Raw genomic sequence first — 23,253 nt, forward strand, 5'->3', positions numbered from 1 at the left:
AAAAAACTAAAGCCGACTACTTTTCAGATTTCACCCATCGCAGGTTATTTTTTAGAGCGTAACTGCCGCAATTAACTAGGAACCACTTTATACAATACATGTATTTTAGAAAAAAAACACAAGTTTGATGAATTTCTTTTACATATTTTTTTCTTTCAGTTTAAAAGAGAGTAGAAAATTCTTCTGCAGCAACTCCATCACACAGAAAGTCATGTGGGAGATATTGGTAGTCCTGATATGGATGAATATCTGCTTCTTCCTTCCCGTGACCATACTGTTCTTCTGCTGTGTGTGTTGTGCGGTACGTAAGTATGTATCATCTTTTTATGTCTGTGAGTGTGAACAATTAAAAAACTCAGAAAAAAGTAAATATGAAATGAAATAAAACTTAACCCAGCAATAGACTGCCGAACTGCCTAGAATATACCCAACCGTTGACAGCTGACATAAACTTGAATGTCAGTTGATAGTCGACAGTGTAGGAATAGTAGAATAAAATAATAAATTCTTAACATGTTGTATTTTATTGGTGCAGCAAAAGTAAAGTGTAATAATGTGAAGTTCACTGAACCAGATACAGTCATGTCATAAAATTAGCACATCCCAGATGAGTGAATATATGAGCCTCATTAAAACCAATCATGTGTCGACAGCTTCACTAGTATTCAGAAATGATTCTCTAAATTTCTGTCATTAATGGGATTAATAGTTGTGCTTTGATCATATATAAGAGTATTGTTCAACAAAATCTCCCGTAGACGTTCAACATGTTTGCAGTTTGACTAAAGAAGAAAAACACGTGTCTAAATTTAAGCCTCAGATTTTTAGACCATTCAGTGACTTCTGCACTATTTTGTTTTTCTACAGCAAAACAGTCAACACTTAATTATAGATATATCTTAAGATAAGTGTGATAATTCTCTGTAATATTCTTATTAACAGTAATACATAATTGTATGTACAGTGTTTTGGGGTTTTATAGTTTTTTTCGCTTGTCTGTTCTGGAACTGACTTTTATAAATATTACAGAATTAATTTTACTTACTGAGTTAAAAGTTAAATAACAAATATTTAGTACATGTCTTGTATTTTGGTTGTATTGTGATGAAGCAAGAAAGTGCTGTGCTCAAATATTGTTTTTGTTTCTGTTGGGAATCCATTTCACTATAACAGTCTGAAATTTGTGTTTATTTTGAGGTGTATGAATTTAAATTCCAAAAATATATAAGATAAATCATTACTTGTACGTTTTCTGTCGTACTAGTAAAATATTTCACTTGCTGTATATATTACCTCTTTATAAGAGGTAAAGGAAATTTTACCTCTTTATAAGAGGTAAAATAAATATTCATTCATTTATATGCAATAATTTACACTTGGGTACAATCATTTTAAACATTGTATTAATGCGGTTTCAATTAATATTTCCTGCAGGGGCGAAGATATCAGGTTCCTGTCATCTATTACACAAACCTCATCATCTCCATTCTGATCCATCACAGCATGATGTTCTTTCCTTTGGAAATAGTCAAAGACACCTCTGCACATTTCTTTTACTATTTTTCTGTGACAGCCAGTCTTTACTTCAGGTTGTGCATTGCTTTGGAAAGGTACCAATGTGTGTGTGTGTGTACTTACATGTCTCTGAATATACTGAACTATGAAGCATTGTTATGTTCTGTACTCTGATAATCTTTCTGTTTGTGTTGCAGGTATTGTTTCATCGCCTGCCCACTGTTGGACTGCTTCAGACAAACTGAGGGTTCTGTGCTGGTCTGTGTTCTGGTCTGGGTCTTTTGTAGTGTTAGTGTTGCTCTTGCTGTATTTTCATATGAATTTGTACGTTTAATTATTTATGCCGCCCTCCCTGCCCCCCTGTTCATCTTCTGTCTCACTGGGACACTTAAAGCTCTGCCTGCTGCCACCTCAGTGCCCACTGAAGAAAAACGAAGAATTGTAGGAACCTTGGTTCTGTTGCTGCTTAATTACTTTCTCATAAACCTTCCTGCAGTCATTCTATTACCTGTCAGCTTGCGTCCACGTCGCCCTGAGACAGCTACTGATTTTATCATTATGATCTTTTTTCTGTTTAGTTCATTGTTGGACTTCATTCTGTTTGCCTTCATGTGTAAAGGGCCCATTGACAGGCTGCTGGCACATCTGTGCTGCTGCAGTATGGAGAGCAACAACACAGGAGATGTGACTGATGTTAGCACAGACAGGTCAGATCATGTAGTCAGAGATGAAGGAAACGAGGAAACAGGGTCACATGACAGGAGAGATGGTGAGGAATTAGCAAGAGTGAGATAAGTAAACACCATCCTTTCCAAATATTGTTTAGCCGTCCCCTCAGACTGTCAATCACCTAAAATCCTGTTCTTTGCACCAACTGGGAGAAACAGGAAACATTGTTTTGGTGAGTAGTTGAATGTTGGAAATGAAAATGTACAAATTACTTCAGAATTTCTTCTAAATGGCAGCATGATGGTGCAGTGATTAGCACAGTCACCACAGTATGGGGCCTCTTATTACATTTTTTTCCCCTGTCCTGTCCGACAGTGTAGCAGTCAGAATTGTTGCCTGAAGGACAAAAAGAACCAAACAGATTTACATTCACAAGTGGAGCATTACAGCCTTTGCTATAGTGGTCCACTTGATAGTCAAATTTTATTAGAACTTTATCGCGATTTTTTTATTTTGGGTTATTATAACCAGAGCAGACAAGGGCGGGGGGACAGAAAAGAAAAAAGAAAGAAAGTAATGATTGGGAGGTAGTTAACAGAAGGGGGGGGGGGGGGGGGGGAGAAAGAAAACTAAAATAACTTTAGTTTTCAGTCAGAGTAGCATTTGAATTTCCTCTGATCTATTCTGTTATGACAGTGTATAAAGTATTATTAATAATATTGTTCTTATATGTTAATGTGGTTGTGTTTTTTAAAGGTGCAACAAAGTTTTTGTGTTTTGTAAGCTGTTTAAATTTCTTTGAAGCTGTATTGGGGAAATAAAAAAATATCTTGAAAAGAAAACAATTCATTTTTTTGCAAATACAAGAAGTTCATCTAAAGACCAACAGGCCATCATTTGGCTAGTTTCATAAAGATGTCAGACAGCATAAAAATCAACAAGAAGATGATAAATCTGTTGGTGTGATCAGTGACTGCAGTAAAACCTACATTGGTGCATTTATGGTGTCAGTTGATAGGCTGACTGTATCGGCAGCGCTCCCCAACCTTTTTTGCGCCACGGACCGGCCTTTAAGGTGTCGCGGATAAATTCAACAAAATAAAACTAGTACCGGTACCGAAAAAAAGGAGATTTATTCATAGCACACGTGAAAAGACCCAGGAAAACCGAGTAAACGATAAAACAAAATAACGCTGAAAACCGATAAAAACCCTGAAAACCATACATTTCACAACTGAGCCTCAACTCTCGCGGCCCGGTACCAAACGACTCACGGACCGGTACAGGTCAGAAAAAAATAACTGTTCAACAATGTACTATTGCTGTGTGATTTATTACTATTACTGAAGGGCCGCGGCTCTGAACCGTAGTAAAGGGACCTCTGAATAATACGTCGGGTTCGTGTCGGGCTCATAGCCAAAAACTAGCTTTACTTTGTTGTCTGGGTCAACTGTGCTAGCGAGAGACAGAGAGAGGCGTTGAAAGACTGCTGCAACAGAACTTATTGTTTCGGAGGAAAACACCAACACGGTGTACAGTCGAGTCTAAATAGCTTACTTACAACTGGGCTCGTAGAGAGGGGACAGCCTAACATGAAAACAGGAAAAGTCCTCCATGTAATCCCTTTATTTCAACAAAGTAACTGTATTCTAAATACCACCTTTTTAAACGGTAACTGTAACAGAATACAGTTACTCATATTTTGTATTTTAAATATGTAACGGCGGTACATGTATTCCGTTACTCCCCAACACTGGCTGTATGATAAAGAAACTCTGCTGTGGCAAAGAAAATCTGTCAACACGATTCTTTGAAATTAAACTGTAAAAAATAAATGTGTACAACTGCAGAAAAAAAGTTTTTATAACTCATTGTCCAGACTGTCCAGTTTTTTTGAGGTTTTTTTTTCTTTTTTAAAACTGTAGTTAAAAAAAAGCTGAAATTTCTGTTGTATAACGTGAAAACCAAAAACATTTGTTTAATTTAATTGTTTCTTGCTTAATTACTTTGTGTAGTATAAATGGCAGTAACCCATTACAGTTTTTTCTGATTGCTTAAGCACATCTTTTGTAACTATTGGCTAATTTTGCAAAACTCTACACACAAATAAAAAAACCTGTCACCCAATTATCAAAACATTTTAGTTCTCTTGCAAAAGCGAACACAGCTAGATTAACTCTTCACACCTTTGTAAAAATGGTGTTTCCGTATCAAACAGTACACACAAGCCATCATCTACTAAGCACACAATGCGCCAACTGCACACTGATGGTATGAATACAAAACACATCTGGCTTTTGCTTTCTCTGTGTACAGATGTCAATTTGAGCTCACACCTTTGTCATAGTGTCATGTAAACATACAAGGATCCAAACGTCAAGTATTGGTGTTTATTCACACTCATTGTTACTGATAGGTTTGTAGCATAAACCTATTCGCTGGAACGTTGAAGACAATATAATTACACCGCAAGCAAGACGCAAGTAGGCAAAGTTCTTCATGTTACTCGTGCACGGGAGAGAACCGGACAAAGCGCCGTCCCTTCGCTTGACCCCAGTTGCTCTCTTCCGTTCTCCCGTACCACTGTCCTTTTATTGAGGTTACATGAATATGCATAGGTTCATTAACATATGACGTCTACATTCACACAAAGAGTACCTTGCCTGTGTGTGTGTGTGGGGTACTGCTGATCAAAGGGTCATAAAAGCACACAAGCAAACATCCTTGGTCAGGAAGAGGGTAGACTAGACCCCCCGGTAAGGAAGTCCAGCAGTTCATCTAAACAAAAGGCTCTTATACTTAAACAGATATACGTGTGTTTGCTATACCATAAATCAGCAAAGGAAGATACGATCTCTCCTCTGTAGGGGAGTGAACTCACCCCCTCTTCATTCATTCTGTTACAGACCTCTTAGGATGAAACATTCTTTCAATCTACAAATGATTATACACTTCTAAGCATATATGAGTAAATGTTTCTAAGCATAAATGACAATCAACAATACAAAACCTATCAGTTACGACCCGGCTCAAAAGCCGCAACATAAAAACAGAGATGAATAACAGAGTGTGGGTGAGAAGAGGTTTCATCCTAAAATGGAAAACCAGGTTGGCTAAAATGGCTGGTGCCACCAAGGCAAAGACTAGTGCACTGCCGGAAAGCTTGCCTCAGGTATGCTTTTATCCACACCTGACTAGGTGTGGCCAATTAGCACTAGCTGAAAACACTGAGACGATTAGAAGCTGCAGAGGGACGTAACACCTCCTCCCTTAAAAGGGTTCCTCTAGGACCCTTAAATTTATTAAAAGCCCCTCTGAAGCCTTCAGTTCCTTGACCCACAAACCTGGAATAAAAGTTAAAGCTAACAGAAGCACAGTGTTCACGTTATAGTTGGCATCTCTAAGCATGGATGGGCATGAGGATTTGAAGTTGCCACACTGAACAGACAAAAAGTAACATGTGACCAACACAAAGGAGCACAACAGTCACAAACCCAAAATGATTACCTGACCTGCTACAACACAAAACCAAAAGTAGCAACAAATAATCACAAGTGATCTGTTGTCTCCACCACACAAACAGTCACATACAAGTGGCCCTATACCACAACAAGTTACTTTAATCCAAAAAGTTCAGTAAATCAAGCACACTAGTGACCAACCACAAAACTGGAGAGCTATGGCCACACAACGATCACATCACAGGTGGCTCAGCACCCCACAGTGTTATTGCCATCACCTGGCCAACAACATTCACAAGTGATCCAACAAAATAGCCATATTCCCCACAACACTAAAAGGTCACATCACAAAACACTCACCTCACAAGGATCTCATTAGCATCCATCAACACTGACATATGCACACACATGGTGTACACACAATGCCAACTTAAAAACAGCCTACCTGCCTCAGCTACAGACCAGAATCATGAATAGTCTCAAACCTCCTACCAAGTTTGGTGCCACTGATTTACTATGTGCAACTCCCAGCCTAAAACACTAAAAACAACAAAACCCTTACTTTTCCTACCCTAGTCTTCAGTGGTGTACCAGGCTCGAGGCAACTTTAAACGCGAACTCGAGAGCAGGCAGCAGACCAGAGATATAGTCTCCTACCAAACTCTGAAGCGTACCCCCACCCAGGATAGCCACCAAACACAATAAACTAAAACAATAAAGCAAAACAACAAACAAGTGCTTCGATGGAAGGGCAGCACAGCCACCCAGCTGAAACACACTTACTAAAGGGAGTTTGCTCAATTACAGTGAACACCATCACTCACCCACTTCAAAGCAAAACAAACTGACATTCAGTCTCCACTAAAATGTCCAAAGATCCCGGACGAGCCACCACTTATGTTACGACCCGGCTCAAAAGCCGCAACATAAAAACAGAGATGAATAACAGAGTGTGGGTGAGAAGAGGTTTCATCCTAAAATGGAAAACCAGGTTGGCTAAAATGGCTGATGCCACCAAGGCAAAGACTAGTGCACTGCCGGAAAGCTTGCCTCAGGTATGCTTTTATCCACACCTGACTAGGTGTGGCCAATTAGCACCAGCTGAAAACACTGAGATGATTAGAAGCTGCAGAGGGACGTAACACTCATCAAAACCAAGACAAAGTCAGAACACAAAACAGGAATTCCACAAATAAAAGGAAAAAAAAAGACAATCAGCCTACATCATGTCGTCTTTCTGGGTCCGGCCACAAAATTTCGTCCACATCGCATGCGACATCCTCCAGTCCAAGGCACCGGGGAAAATATCTCCTTGAATGCCATATCCAGGCCTGACATGATGCCTGGTCAATATCTCCACATGCCTCCTCCATTGCCTGTAAAAGGGCTACCTGTTGATGAGGATGACGGTCATACACTTTCCAGCACCAGGCAGAGAAGAACTCCTCGATGGGATTCAAGAATGGAGAGTATGGAGGGAGGTTGAGTGCCATGAAGGATGGATGGTCTGTAAACTAACATTGTCCCATATGATGACATATCGGGTCTGCTCTGGTCTCTGAACAGTGAGCATGTCATGCACGGTGTCCAGGAATGCAATAATGTGTGCAGTGTTGTATGGGCCTATGGTTGCATGATGGTGAACAACACCATTTTGGCTTATAGCTGCACACATGGTTATGTTACCACCACGTTGTCCTGGGACATTGATGATGGCACGGTGTCCAATAATGTTCCTGCCACGTCTCCTGGTTTTACTGAGGTTAAAACCGGCCTCATCTACAAAAAGTAGCTCATGTCCCATTGCATCTGCTTCTAGTTCCATCACTCTCTGGACAAGACAAAACAAATGCAACACATCAGGCCCATGCACAGCACTACAGTATGCACTTCCAAATCCAGAACCAATGACACTAGCTTACCTGCACATAGTCATATCGCAGTTGCTTTACACGTTCTGTGTTTCTCTCGAAAGGAACTCTGTAAATTTGCTTCATTCTTATTCTGTGGCGCGCAAGTACACGACTTAGTGTAGAAATGCTTGCACTGTGTATATTTTGAAAGATGGTTTCATCATCCATTATGCGCTGCTGTATTTCATGCAGTCTTATTGCATTATTGGCAATCACCATGTTCACTATATGGGTCTCTTGCTCTGGAATGAACATTCTGCCTCTGTCCCCAACATCTGGACGTCTAGCAATTCTGTAAAGTAACAATTTCAGTATTTTTGCAGGTATGGTACTGTTGTGTTTCTCATTAGAGTATGGCAGTGCTACAAAGTACTTACCGATTCTCATTTCGAAATGTCCTAATGATGCTTGCCACAGTGTAGCGGCTCAGTTTAGGCTGAACACGTTGGCCAGCTTCCCTCAGGGTCATCCCATGGTTGATGACATGGTCCACTATTGTAGCTCTGGTGTCATCAGTTATTCTGTTTCTTACTCTTCTTACCCTTCCTCTTTCCCCTCCTCGTCCTCTACTTGCTCCTTGTCAAGAAAATATGTTATTTTATTCTCACTGTGATGTCATTCATAAAGCACGGTCATTATTTCATTATTACTTCATTAGTCTGCATCAGTTTATCATCCATATTATCATGTATCATTTATCATTTAGTAAATCTACTATAACAGAAATCTAGATACAATACACTATTAGTAAAACCACCAGCTTAGCTGTGGATCCAGGCGGCCCAAAACAGAGTCAGATAAGGACACTGACCGTTTGCTGGCCGGAAACTGACACTCTCACAAAATACACACTTATGAACACACTATTGGTTAAATTCCCAGAAAGCATAAGTGGAAACATCTGGAAAATGTTGTTGATCTTAGCCATAGAAGGAGATAATGGGAAGATAGGGGAATTCTTCTGTGGTCTGCTGACGTCATACATGGCTATAAAACGTTTCGTCTTTGTGCAAACGAGGAAGAGCTTCTTCCCACACCTGTACAATCTTGTGTGTAATAAAATCACTTTTTGGGACACTCCTGGGACTCTGGTCGGTGCTTATTTTTCCTTCCAAATATAAAGAACTTCTACATCCTCCACGTCCTCTTCCTCCAACTTCTTCACCTCCACATCCTCTCCCTCGGCCTCCTCTGATTCTCACTCTTCTCACTCTTACTGCTCCTTCCATTGTACTCCACATAGACAGCTTACCTGTGGCCTGTTTATAGTGCTTAGGCTGATTGCAAAGTGGACTACTTATCTAAAACAGTTTTCACATGTGAAAGTGTGCCAGACAGTTGGCAAATTAGTGTTAATGATAGCCATACCATACATGTGTATACTTTTGCTAGGAGTGTGTTGGAAATTTGGTAATTGAGTGTTGTGCAGTGAATTGTGCCTACAGTTTTGCAAAGTGTGTGTTACAAAATTGCAAACTGAGTGCAAAGCAGTTTTTGTGCTTTTAGTTTTGCAAACTCAGTGAGTGGTTTTGCTATAAGTCTGAATAGTTTTAGAAATTGTGCTACAGGAATCACAGTTAGAGTTTAAGCATAAATTATCTCGCAAAGTATTGGGCAAACAGAATGCTGATACACTTGAATAAGACAAGAATAACGTAAAAGTATTTCTTATCCAATTTCTCAGTTAATCTGGTGATACGATTAAAAAAACCTGCAGCCTAGAGTATCCTGGTGCCATGTGCACTTGTGGACACTCTTCTGTTCAAACATGGTCTTCGTTATGGCCAAACTGTGGTTTGCATGGAAGTCCAACAACAAAACACTGCTCAAGGTCAGATCCGGGAGGCCATTCCTCCCAATCGTGCCCCTCCAGGTCTCACTGTAGTTGCCCAGTAGGACAACAGAGTCCCCAGGTGGAGCACCCTGAAGTATCCCACCCAGGGACCCCAAAAAGGTGCATAACCGCAGACAACAGTCAGGACCATTCCCCGACTCAAAGGCGGAGGGAACAAACCCTCTCTTCCACTGGGAGAAACCCCAACGTACAGGCAGCAAGCCGAGGGGATACTAGGACACCCACTGCCTCTCTTCAAGGGTAACTCCACACTGAGAAAGAGTCCAGCACCTCTCCAGGAGACTGAGAAGTACTGTGCATTGACCTCAATGCAGGGCTTGGGCTCTGGAACAAACTCATGCACTTAGGCTCCTTCCCTGCCAGAGAGGTGATATTCCATGTCCCAATTGCTAGTCTTGGTAGCTGATAGGTTTGTAGCATAAACCTATTCGCTGGAACGTTAAGGACAATCTGCTACACAGCAAAAAGCAAGACTCAAGGCACCAAAGTTCTCTGGTTACTCATGCATGAGGGAGACCTGGCTGGAGCCAAGCGTCGTTCCACCACTTGACCTCTGTCAGACTCTCAGCCAGGTTTCCCCATAGCACTCCTTTTATTGTGGTTACATGAATATGCATAGGGTCATTAACATATAACATCTTACATAGGTATACATGTGAACAAAGAATACTGTGTGTGTGTGTGTGTGTGTGTGTGTGTGTGTGTGTGTGTGTGTGTGTGTGTGTGTGTGTGTTACTGCTGATCAAAGGGTCATATAACATCCTTGGTCAGGAAGAGGGTAGACTAGACCCCCCCGGTGAGGAAGTCCAGCAGTTCATCTAAACAGAAAAGCACTTAGACTAGAACAGACGTAGCTACGTTAATCCTACCATAAAACAATAAGACAAGATGCAAACTTTTCCCATGCCCCCAAGATGCAGGGGTGCATTCCAGTGTGGAATACACACCAAGCCTCTGTAGCCTGTTAAAGATCACACAACTTATCACTACACAATTGATTATACACCTCTAAGCATATATGGTTAAATGTTTCCTAATACAAATGACAATAATAAAATCTAAACCCAACAGTAGCCAGGGATCAGTCTGCTCCTGGCCGCCGCCCAGCACACATTGTAGCTGACCCTTGCGGCACCTCCTGCAGGTGGTGGGCCTGAAGGAGGATGGGCCCATGTTCCTTTTTCAAAGAGACAGTTTGAAAAAGTCCATGGTGCCCGCTGACAAAGACCTTTCCACCAGACGCTCGCCGGGCTTCTTGTGAGACCTGCCGCCTCCAGTAATTCCCTCCACAGGGGATTTTCCACTAGAGCAACCTTGTGATGAAAGCCTACATCCTGAAGTAGTGCTGACCATAGCCACATTTTGTATTGATTATTGTTCGGCTGTATTGATGAGTTCTGACAGTCGGACGGAAGAGAAACACACCCAGATGTTGGTGCGAAAAAGCCTCTGGGGAATTATTTTACAGGTGGCTAATTATAACCTCATGGTGGAACAAATGGGACAAGACAAAACTCTGAAGCTAATAATGGCAAGATTTTATTGGCCACATGCGGGCAGATGTGTGCCAATGGTGTGCGTACTTCCTGGAATGGCCAGCTGGCCATTCCAAAATAACCTTTGTGCCTGTTACCACTAATGGAGGTTCCATTTGAGTGCGTTGGCATGGACCTCATCAGGCCATTTCATTGGAGTGCACGTGGATGTCACTTTGTATTAGTTCTACTGGATTATGCAATGCCATTTCCTGAAGCAGTGCAGCTGCACACCATTTTCCTGCAATGAATGTGTTACGGACACTGTTTCAGGTCATCCCCCAAGTTGGCACCCCGAAAGAGATACTGACTGACCAGGACACATTGTTCATGTCTCATAAACTTAAAGAACTGTATGAATTATTGGGCATTAAATCTGTTAAGACCAGCATCTACCACGCTCTGACTGACACATTAGAGGAGCAACTTAGTAAGGATTTAAAGTCCATGATTCGTAAGTTCATTCACACAATTGAACACAATTGGGATCACTGGTTAGACCCTCTGCTGTTTGCAGTGCGAGAGGTGCTCCAGGCCTCCACGGGGCTTCTACAGTAAGTTGCGGGGAGTGTTGGACCTAATTAAAGAAAACTGGGAGGAAGGTCCAAGCCCAGCTAAATACGTTCTGGACCTGAGTCACACCCCACTAACTGGATTTCTTTGGACTGTCCGGACTATGTGGTACAAGCCAAAGGGGACACAGGTCGAACATGCAAACTCCACACAGAAAGGTGATGGACCATGTTAGCCAACAGCGCTAACCACCATGCCGAAGTGCTTCTTTTTCCGTCATTTTTGGTATGTTAGCTGAGATAGGACAACAGTGAGAAATGCTCCTGTGGTTTTAGTTTTTGCAAACAAAAGCACAAAAATATGAGTGAACAATGGATATACCACCATACCACCTAAACTTTATTATCCATGTGCAATACACACACAGACACGAGACACACACTGCTTCTTTACATGCAGAAAAAGCTAAACAAAAAATTTTGTGCTATGTCTATGATGCAGAATTGCACTTTCACATTGGTCATAGAGTTACTTTGAATGTAAATGACATTTAAATCTTTGATTGCTGAATATTCAATTTGAACGAGCTTTAACAGACTACGTTCAATATTTGGCCACTAAATTATGTTATGGAGCTGCAAATGGTTCAGTGTTTTAGAGCAGGGGTGCCCAATAGTGTCATGGTCTCCGTGCCTGCCCGGCCGGCCCCACAAGGCTACATTTGCTGTTTCGGTTCTCTCCCTCTCTGCCTGGGCAGAGCTCACTGTGGGCTCCCGCCCTTGGCCCACACACCTGACAACAATCACCTGTCATCACCGGGAGCACTATTTGAGGCTGGAACACAGATCCTCTCGTCGCTGGATGATTGTACTACTGACGTTAGTGTTCTCACAGCCCCTGGGGACTTGTGCTTCGTGATTAGTTTGTGACTTCCCTTCTCTTCTGCTTCAGACCTTCCCCCCCCCCGGACCTGCGACCTCCCTGCCGTGTGAACGTGTGTGAGTGTGGGCAAGAAGACGTGAGCGAGTGTGAGAGAGCTACCCTGTGATTCCCTGGAGTTTTGGATTCCCTTCCCTGTATATATATTGTGCACTGGAGCCGTAAATAAACTGTTTTTTGGAGACATCTAACCGCTCTGCGCTTGAGTCCCTACAACCAGATCGTGACACGTAGTCCTCGAGAGCTACTGTCCTGCAGTTTTAAGATGCATCCCTACTCCAACACAGCTTAATCAAATAGTTTGATTACCTCTTCAACATGCCATCAAGTTTGGCAAAGGCCTGATAACAAGCCATTCATTTCATTCAGGTGTGTGTCGGAACAAGGATGCAACTAAAAGCTGCAGGGCGGTAGAGCTTGAGGACTACGATTGGGCACACCTGGTTTAGAGGCTTTCTGTCACAGTGCGTCTCTGACTGTGTTTAGTTACACAGTGTTTAGAGTTGAAGATTTAAAGTAAATAGTAAACAGAATGGACTTTTAAGGCAATAGATTTATAAATATTTTATTTACCCCTGGGTTTTTTTTCCAATTTATTGTACTGCACTGGTTAACTTTGTGTCAGAGTCACAGTGATGTGTTTAATAGTCAAATTAAAGAAATCAATGGTTACAGAGTGCACACTGTGGTAACTTTGAGCAGATACAACAAAGTCCATTTCATTCAATTCTAAACATTTAACAGATGAAGCAATTTCAACAACAAGAACAAGAATTTGAACAAGAATTTGAACTCGAGTGAAAGTAAAGAAAAGAGACAAGCATAAAACTGATTTGATGAATTTTACTTACACTAGTACAAGGGAAATTAAATAAAGCACTATCACACAGTAAATAGTAAAAACGATTATGCGTGATTCTGTGTTTTCTTTCCTGATATGGAAGCACGGAGCTGTAAGAGCTGGTCTCTTTTAACAAAGCTGAAACTCCTTTCATTAAACTAAATAAACAAAATATTGCCATTAAGTCAATCTGTATTAAAGGCTTCATAATCTCTACAGACGTGTCAAAACTTTCACACCCTGTCTCTGTTCACACCTCTGAAATCACATTTTCTGACTGTAGATAGCGATCTTTAAAAATCATGTTATCAACAAGGTGTGTGCTGCCACTTCATAAAGCAGCTGCCAACTGCAGGTTTTAATAAAGGTAAGCCAAACATATGTATATTATACTGCATTTGTTTGGGATTATTTCCAGCTGTAATTCACAAGTGATGTTCTAATAATTATTCCTATAAGAAGGAAAGTCTCTTACTTTTTATCAAAAAGAAGCTCAGAGTTTCAGAGTTTGAAACTGAAATACAGATTTAATTTTAGCTGTAATTCATTTATATGGTTATTGAAATGAATACTGCCAGAATTTTTTTATTTTTCAAAGAGCAGAAGATTCTGTTCTTCTTTAATCAGTTTACTGTTATCCACTCGATGATTGTAGTAAAGATACGACTACTTTTGCCTCCCTCTATAACCTGTTATAAAGATACTATTCAACAATGTGTACTAGCTTGTGTAAAAATACTGTCACATGTATTAAGAGTCATTAGAGCTTTTTGGTTGTCTACTTCATGGGGATCAGGCCATCAGCTGCCCCATGGCTTTAAACTGCTACTGCTGATAATGTGCCATGGAAACACCTTTGAGACCAGATTTCTACCTGAATAAAAACTTTTACTAACAGTCACAGGAGCTGATGTCATGTTTGCTGTCACAACGTTTTTAATCCCTGATATTTTAAGTTTGCTGGATCTGAGTTGTGGTTTAGGCAACAGTTGGACTGAGTAAAAATCTTGATTAAAATGCATGTGCTTTTGTGACTGTAAAGCAAAATAAAACCATCAGCAGAACAGAAACGATGCAGCTTAGTTGTTGTACTGATCATTTAAGTTAAAATATATCTTGACTCTCGCTGGCTTCATGTTTGGGCTTCTGTGAGTTTGAACATCAGTGAGTACGGGGTGGAGATTATAAAGTGTGTTACCACAACTTCCTCGTTCAAGACAAACTTGTCATATTGCAGATTTTACCCAACGGTTCAGCTGGAAACAGTCCTGAGACAAGTAAGGGCGACACTTATTTTATACATGTTCATATTATTTCTACCTGAAGAGAGGAATAGAAAATTCCTGGTCCAGTTAAATTCCTTGCTCTGAAACTCTGACCCAATAAGCTGTAATTGAATGGCCCTGTCATAGAGTCTAAAATCCTAACTTGCAAACATGAAGGTTATAAGAATAATTTAAAGCTGCACTGAGGAGTTTTTGGAATTATTGTTGCTGTGCAGGGATATTTCATGAGCAATTTCTGAATCATTTTTAAAGATTGGCATGTAAAGTTTTCAAGATCAGTAATGCAAAGTAGATTTTACATTAGAGTTAGTTTAACTGAAATATATTGTTAATCAAATAATTGTAAACTTCTCTGAACTCACAAAACAAGTTGAATCCTCTTGAGTTTTAATCAAGTGTTAGCAATCGACTTTAAATTGTGTTTTTATATTGTCATGATCCCTCCCTTCACCACCACTGTTTGTTATTCTGTGCCAACTTTAGATCTGTTTTTATTTTTAACTTTAGTTTTTAAGAGAAATCACATTAATTTAATTTCAGATCGTCCAGCACAATTCAGGCTATTCCATGTTATTATTATCAGTTGGCGTTGCTGCTGAACGATGTCAACCTACTGCTTTTTTTTTGCTTTTTTTTTTTTGCATTGGTATAGATTCCAACACAACCCTATCACAGTAACTGCCTCTACTTACCGAAATAAGTAGAGGCAGGTGCTCGACTTGACTGACATGGAAACCTTCCTCAAACCACAATCCAAAGCGCGCGAGACCGAAATCCCGTGTGGTGTCGCAAGATTTAACATTGCTGTATTATTGACTTACTTCACTCAAACATCATATGAACAGTTTAATCTACCCTCTCTGCATATCATGTAGTTTCTACACTATATAGTTACACTTAACTTTGAAGCATGAGGCAATTGTGTTGAGTACACACAAGATGCTTACATAAATGCAAGAGATGGCCAATCTCTTTTTATCAATGTACAGGTGTTCCACACACTAACTCCTCTGACTGCTGTGATATTTTAAATTTGTCATTACTACTGGCCTGCTGAACATAAGGGTTCCTCTCAGGTCATGAGTATTTGGTCTTATTTGGAACAAGCTCTGAATGTTGTGGGGCAAAGATTTATTTGCTGCTTTGTACATTGTTTGCGCAGTTCTGAGGTCAACCAAATCTTTAAATTTGAGAATATTTAATTTGATAAAAAGTGGATTTGATGGTTCTGTTAAAGTAGTTTTATTTATTATCCTTATTGCTCTTTTTTGCAGAATGTATATTGGATGGGTGTGTGTTTTATATGTTTCCCCACACTTCCACACAGTATGTCATGTACGGCAGTATAATAGAGAGTATATAACGATGTTTGATTTATGAGATCCTTAACCTTGTCAGAGACTTCGATATTTTGCCTTTGATATGAGTAATGTGGGGAATCCAGGATAGTTTGTGATGTTTTATCACACCAGGGAATTTTATTTCAGATACTCTGTCTAATTCAGTGTTATTTATTGTCAGCTATTTAATTTTTTTTGCTGCTTCTCATGATCCATATCAATTTATTCTTGTACCTCTTATAAGTGTGTTCAGCTTCTATTGTTCTTTTATTTAACAAAAATGTCTTATACAACAAATTCTCTTGTAAATTTTCTTGCATGCGTTCAGTATCCTCTTTGTTAGCCATGGTTTTCAGTTTTCTTTGATTTAGTTAGTTAATATTATTGATAAGAAGTTTTAATATGCCACGTCAACATCTTGAACATAGATGTTACTCCAGTCTTGGTTGTTGAGCTCTTTCTTAAGGCGGCAAATTGCTTCTTGCGTTTTATGTCTAATTAATTTCTTATTAGGTTCACATCTGTTACTCCGGAACAAATAAAACACAGAAAAAAGCCAAACAATTACATTTTTAAGTTATCCGAGTTACTTATATATCATGTTTAACCTGAGTAGCGAAAGACAGCGGGGTCTGAAAATGACGAAGCTGGGAGCCCGCTGCTTTCGCCGGCTCGAGGGACTATTGAACCCCCCGGCTAGCTATCGAGCGGGTGGGTAACGGACGTCTCTGAAGACGTCGGAGCACTTTTGCAAATATGCAATGTCTTGATAAACCTGGAAATATGTTAAAAGTTTATTTTGTGACTGTTGAGAATATATTAATTAATATACATCAGAGTTAAAGAAAATATAGTTTGTGATTGCTTGCAACACTATAATATTGCGGTTAATGGGTGTAAGAATACAAAATAGAAAATAGGCCTTGAATGGGAACAAAGAACTGGGGTGCAGGGCAGGAGGACAATCAACCCCCACCCCCAGGGCAGGAAGCAAGAGTTACTGAGAGTGAGGGGCAGACAAAGGGCAAACGGACACTACCTTAAAAGGTCAGGGTGTCAGCACCCTTGGCCACTCTACTAGTGTATTTCCATTGTGGGGGTGTTTACTGTAGGGAAGAGGAGACCAGAGGTTATAACTGTAAGTGTTGTGTGGAGTTCTTTAGATCAGCCTTAAGCATAGGACTGCATAGGACTGCAGTGTGCTGATCTCCAGGTGCATCTGTAAGAATAATGGATAATAAAAGGAGTGTGTAAAACATGGAAACATCTCAGCGTGATCTCTACCAGGACCAAAAGATTACCCAGATTCACCCTGGACACAGTCTGTTTGACCTGCTCCCCTCGGGCAGGAGGCTCCGGTCCATTCGCACCAGAACCTCTCGCCATAAGAACAGTTTCTTCCCCTCTGCTGTCGGACACATGAACAATAACCGTATGACTGTTCCCACCACTAACACATGACCCTACGCTGTGTTCGCTGCATCATTCCATGTTTGGCACTGATCACCACCTGCACTCATGTATATATCATGTATATATCTATCTACTTAGCACTTTTAATTCTTATTCTTATTTTTATTTTCATGTCTATTTAAGCGTAATTTATGACAGTATGTTTGCACTGAAGCACCGCAGCAATTTCCTAATGTTGTAAACCTGCTCAACATTTACAATAAAAAACCCTTTCTGATTCTGATTCTGATTCAGAAAGATTAATAAAATGGTAAATGGCCTGTATTTGTATAGCACCTTACTAGTCCCTAAGGACCCCAAAGCGCTTTACACAACCAGTCATCCGCCCATTCACACACACATTCACACACTGGTGATGGCAGCTACATAAGAGTAATATTTGAACTTAGTAGCGGCTGCCATTGTTGGAAACTGGAATTGGCTGGGCCACGCTATGAATTCTGGGATATGGTGGGTCAGGAAGGACACACCCGACCCATCCTTCAAATTTGGGGAAATGAAGGCCGCATTTGTCGGCTGCATTTGAAAGAGTCGACACATTGGGACAGCCTTCATCGCCTGGCTGTGACGTAATCGGCCTTCAAATGCGGCCTCCGGTGGATGCAGCCTACGTTTTGGGAGACAGCTTTTCTCCTCCCAATTCATATACATAATCCAAGCTGTGGTGGTCACTCAGAAACCCTAGCTCAGGGGTGTTCAACTCCAGGCCAAGTGTAGCATAATTCAAATTATTTTAGATATACATGTAAAATTATGAGGAAAAAAATCATAAATATGGTAATTTAGTGTAATAAGATTATATTAATCAGATGAAATTTACATTTATAGAGCAACAAACAATGTTAGATAATTTAGTTGTCTGATCGTGTTGAATGCAGCATAACTGCTGCATTTTGTGTCTGACATGATCAGTTACCAGTTTATTGGCTACACATTACTAGTCTAATAAAATAATTCTAAAGTTAAACTTGCCTCCCAGAAGATTACTTTAAATTAGACTGGTTTTAATTTCTTGGTTAAATAGAATTTCAAATTTAACAGTTGCTGAAAGTTAAAAAGTGACAATATTTAAAAAAAATTAAGATGGAACAAACACAACTGGGCGATGACTTTGGTAAAAAAAAAACTGACTAAAAATCATATGTTATGCATCACAGATGAAAGCAGGTTTACTCTGAGTGCGCGTGTATCCTGTTCAACTTGAGAGAGACTGTCCTTTCATCCGGTCATTTGGAGGAACTAAGTGTCTTTCCCAGCATTTAGAGCAAACCAGTGAGCCATTTTCACCACCTGCTGTTTCACATATTTTTTTCTTTCAGTTTAAAAGAGAGTAGAAAATTCTTCTACAGCAACTCCACCACACAGAAAGTCAGACAGAGATGTGGAGAGTCGTGATATGGATCAATACCTGCTTCTTCCTTCCCGTGACCATACTGTTCTTCTGCTGTGTGTGTTGTGCGGTACGTAAGTATGTATCATCTTTTTATGTCTGTGAGTGTGAACAATTAAAAAACTCAACATAAAGCAAATATGAAATGAAATAAAACTTAACCCAGCAATAGACTGCCGAACTGCCTAGAATATACCCAACAGTTGACAGCTGACATAAACTTGAATGTCAGTTGATAGTCGACAGTGTAGGAATAGTAGAATAAAATAATAAATTCTTAACATGTTGTATTTTATTGGTGCAGCAAAAGTAAAGTGTAATAATGTGAAGTTCACTGAACCAGATACAGTCATGTCATAAAATTAGCACATCCCAGATGAGTGAATATATGAGCCTCATTAAAACCAATCATGTGTCGACAGCTTCACTAGTATTCAGAAATGATTCTCTAAATTTCTGTCATTAATGGGATTAATAGTTGTGCTTTGATCATATATAAGAGTATTGTTCAACAAAATCTCCCGTAGACGTTCAACATGTTTGCAGTTTGACTAAATAAGAAAAACCCATAAAGTGTGTAAAATTTGGCCTCACATTTATTTTTGGACCATTCAGTGACCTCTGCACCTGACTATGTTGTTATTCTACAGCAAAACAGTCAACACTTAACATAGATATATCTTAAGATAAGTGTGATAATTCTCTGTAATATTTTTAGTAACAGTAATATATAATTTTATATACAGTGTTTTGGGGTCATAACGGGTTTTTTTGTTTGTCTGTTCTGCAACTGACTTTTCTAAATATTACAGAATTAATTTTATTTGCTGAGTTAGAAGTTAAATAACAAATATTTAGTACATGTCCTTTATGTTGGTTGTATTGTGATGAAGCAAGAAGGTGCTGTGTTGAAATATTCAATTTGTTTCTGTTGGGAATCCATTTCACTATAACAGCCTGAAATTTGTGTTTATTTTGAGGTGTGTGAATAATTAATTCAAAAAATATATATTATAAGATAAATCATTACTTGAATGTTTTCTGACGTACTAGTAAAACATTTCACTTGCTGTATATATTACCTCTTTAAAATAAATATATTCATTCATACACATTAATTTACACTTGGGTACAATCATTTTAAACATTGTATTAATGTGGTTTCAATTAATATTTCCTGCAGGGGCGAAGATATCAGGTTCCTGTCATCTATTACACAAACCTCATCATCTCCATTCTGATCCATCACAGCATGATGTTCTCTATGATGGTCCTTCGGTGGTACATACTGCACGACACCGCGTGTTTCTTATACTATTTTTCTGTGACGGCCAGTCTTTACTTCAGGTTGTGCATTGCTTTGGAAAGGTACCAGTGTGTGTGTGTGTGTGTGTGTGTACTTACATGTCTCTGAATATTATACTGAAGCATTGTTATGTTCTGTACTCTGATAATCTTTCTGTTTGTGTTGCAGGTATTGTTTCATTGCCTGCCCACTGTTGGACTGCTTCAGACAAACTGAGGGTTCTGTGCTGGTCTGTGTTCTGGTCTGGGTCCTTTGTAGTGTTAGTGTTGCTCTTGCTGTATTTTCATATGAATTTGTACGTTTAATTATTTATGCCGCCCTCCCTGCCCCCCTGTTCATCTTCTGTCTCGCTGGGACACTTAAAGCTCTGCCTGCTGCCACCTCAGTGCCCACTGAAGAAAAACGAAGAACTGTAGGAACCTTGGTTCTGTTGCTGCTTAATTACTTTCTCATAAACCTTCCTGCAGTCATTCTATTAACTTTGAATTTATATCCACCCTTCCCTGAAACACTTCACCCTGAGACAGCTACTGATTTTATCATTATGATCTTTTTTCTGTTTAGTTCATTGTTGGACTTCATTCTGTTTGCCTTCATGTGTAAAGGGCCCATTGACAGGCTGCTGGCACGTCTGTGCTGCTGCAGTATGGAGAGCAACAACACAGGAGATGTGACTGATGTTAGCACAGACAGGTCAGATCATGTAGTCAGAGATGAGGGGAAAGGGGAAATGGGAAAAATGGCGAGGAATTAGAAAGAGATATGCACCATCCTTTCCAAATATTTTTCAGTTGATGCCTAAGGCTTTCAGTGATTTGAAATCCTGTTCTTTGCACCTACTGGGAGCCACAGAAAGCTTTATTTTGTTGAGTAGCTAAATGATGTTAATGCAAATGTGCAAATTATTGTTATATCTATAATATATCTGTTGCTGCTTAATTACTTTCTCCTAAACCTTCCTGCTATCAGTCTATTAGCGTTTGAAATTAGAGCTACACTTCCCTATCACAACTATTGATTTCATTATCATGATGTTATTTCCTTTTAGTTCACTGTTGGACTTCATCTGTTTGAAGTCCACTGTTTGTTTTCATCCGTCAAGGGCTCATCATTCCAAATATTTTTAGCTGTCCCCTCAGACTGTCAACAGCCTAAAATTCTGATCTTTGCACCTACTGGGAGTAACATTGTTTTGTTGAGTAGTTGAATGTTGTAAATGAAAATGTACAAATTATTTCATAATTTCTTCTAAATGGCAGGAAGGTGGTGCAGTGATTAGCACAGTCACCTCACAGCAGGAAGTATGGGGACTTTTATTAAATTTTTTTTCCTGTCCTGTCCGACAGTGTAGCAGTCAGAATTGTTGTCTGAAGGACAAAAAGAACCAAACAGATTTACATTCACAAGTGGAGCATTACAGCCTTTGCTATAGTGGTCCACTTGATAGTCAAATTTTATTTGAACTTTATTAGGATTTTTTATTTCAGGTTATTACAACCACAGCGCACGAGGGCGCGGGAGAGAAAAGAAAAAAGAAAGAAAGAAAGTAATGATTGGGAGAAAGTTAACAGCAGGGGAGGGAGAGAGAAAAAACTGATAACTAAAAAAAGACCAGAGCATGATCTCCATGAGTCTGTAACGGTACTTTGACTTCCTCCTGCAGACCAAAACATTCAGTTAGATGTATTTGTGATGCTAAACTGCCTGTAGGTGTGAAGACTGTCCAGGATGTCATATGACAGCTGGGATCAACTCCAGTCACCACCAACAAAAGATTGATGGAGTTTCATCTGAAGACGTCTTAAACTCAAATATTAATCATCTAAAGAGCTTTTGAAACCTTTTTATTTTGTATCATTGCAGTCATTTTAAAAACTCATATTAAGTTTTTATTTTACCGTTAAAAAAATTTAAAAGGACACTTTAAATGTCGAGCATTTGTTTTTTACATTTTCAGTCACAGTAGCATTTGAATGTCCTTTGATCTATTCAGTTACGACTGTGTATAATGTATTATTAATAATATTGTTGTTAAACATGGACGTGTTTGTGTTTAGTTTATGGTTTGTGTTTTTTGTTGGTTTTGTAATTTTGTTATATTTTCTTTGATGTTTTAATTGTGAAATAAAAGTTTCTTGAAAAGAAAATGATTAGCTTTTTTAATTTTTCCAGTTACAGGAAGTAATGATTACATGAAGTTATTAGCAAAATATGATGAATCCTGAATCTACGGTATGTGTGTGAGAGAAAAACATTGGGGAGAAATTGTACTTTTACTGCCTTTTCACTGAAGAGGACAAAACTTTTTTCTAAAAATTAATTGATATATAAATATGAGCATAATTTCTTTCCTTTCATGATTCAAAATTATTTGAAATTACATTAGTTATGTGATTCTGATCTGGTCAACTCCAAACTTCACTGTAGTAGTTCACTTCACTGTTACAGGGTTTGAAACTGAGGCTGTCAACCACCTAAAGCAAACACTGAGGCTAAATTTACTTGTGTTACGAAACATACATGGGAAAAAATGTTCCAAGTCATCAGAACTGGGTGGTTTGAGGTTTTCTGTTCTTTCTCATTTTTCCTTTCATTTTCTCAGGTGAAGCTGCCCGGCTGTCTTTGGCTGAGGTTGGAGTCTCTGAGTGTATGTCAATCTCTGCTTACTGGTGGGTACTTCTTTCATAGGGCTCCAGGTGTAAGAAGGACAGGTAGTGCCACAGTTCCCTGCCATCATTCCCACAGTGACTTTAGGGCCGCATCAGTCTGTAAACTACCAGTTGGTCATCCATTCACAGTCTTTTTTTAATCTCATGTTTTATGCCTGTGCTCCTTCTAAGCTCCTGCTTGGACCCTGACGGCTCAACAATTAGCTGACCTGCAGTCTGATAACCTCTGTTTTGTTCCTTCTCCTCACCTCCCCCTGGACTTTCACATGCCTGCACATGGATAATGCAACACATTGAAATCCAGGATGACATTTTTCTGTATTAATTTTTTTTCAGTGCTATAAATAAAGTACATATATTGAAAAGAACATGATTAGCTCTTTTAACTTTTTGCAGTTACAGGAAGTTGACTCAATAAGAAATCTGCATTTAATCTAAAAAACCAACAGGGTTGTTTCCCTGGTTTCATAAACATGTCAGATTATATCAAAGTCTATGACAAGACGACTTATCTGTTGCTATGATCGGTGACCACAGTAAAATCTTCA

The 23,253-nt window shown here is 39.5% G+C and overlaps 3 protein-coding genes across 3 annotated transcripts; 2 read left to right on the top strand and 1 right to left on the bottom strand.

The window, feature by feature from the left end:
* Positions 1 to 211: 211 nt before the first annotated feature.
* On the top strand, positions 212 to 2,310 carry LOC146655230 (uncharacterized). Its single transcript, XM_085428854.1, has 3 exons — positions 212 to 301; positions 1,435 to 1,610; positions 1,713 to 2,310. The coding sequence occupies exons 1-3, from the start codon at positions 212 to 214 to the stop codon at positions 2,308 to 2,310; spliced, it is 864 nt and encodes a 287-aa protein (XP_085284980.1).
* A 4,549-nt stretch (positions 2,311 to 6,859) lies between these two features.
* On the bottom strand, positions 6,860 to 8,027 carry LOC146655231 (uncharacterized). The gene is made up of 4 exons (XM_085428855.1): positions 7,936 to 8,027; positions 7,568 to 7,850; positions 7,165 to 7,476; positions 6,860 to 7,036 (listed from the first exon to the last, which is right to left on the bottom strand). Exons 1-4 carry the CDS (start codon positions 8,025 to 8,027, stop codon positions 6,860 to 6,862), a joined length of 864 nt encoding a protein of 287 aa, XP_085284981.1.
* Positions 8,028 to 11,194: 3,167 nt separating this feature from the next.
* On the top strand, positions 11,195 to 20,790 carry LOC146655232 (uncharacterized). The gene is made up of 6 exons (XM_085428857.1): positions 11,195 to 11,502; positions 12,413 to 12,479; positions 13,026 to 13,068; positions 18,730 to 18,808; positions 19,922 to 20,098; positions 20,205 to 20,790. The coding sequence occupies exons 1-6, from the start codon at positions 11,195 to 11,197 to the stop codon at positions 20,788 to 20,790; spliced, it is 1,260 nt and encodes a 419-aa protein (XP_085284983.1).
* The last annotated feature ends 2,463 nt before the right edge of the window (positions 20,791 to 23,253 follow it).

This window comes from Rhamphochromis longiceps, linkage group LG13 (assembly GCF_057381845.1).
Source record: "Rhamphochromis longiceps isolate RC_006_pf linkage group LG13, R_longiceps_female_GT1.1, whole genome shotgun sequence".
In the NCBI taxonomy this organism is placed as follows: domain Eukaryota; kingdom Metazoa; phylum Chordata; class Actinopteri; order Cichliformes; family Cichlidae; genus Rhamphochromis; species Rhamphochromis longiceps.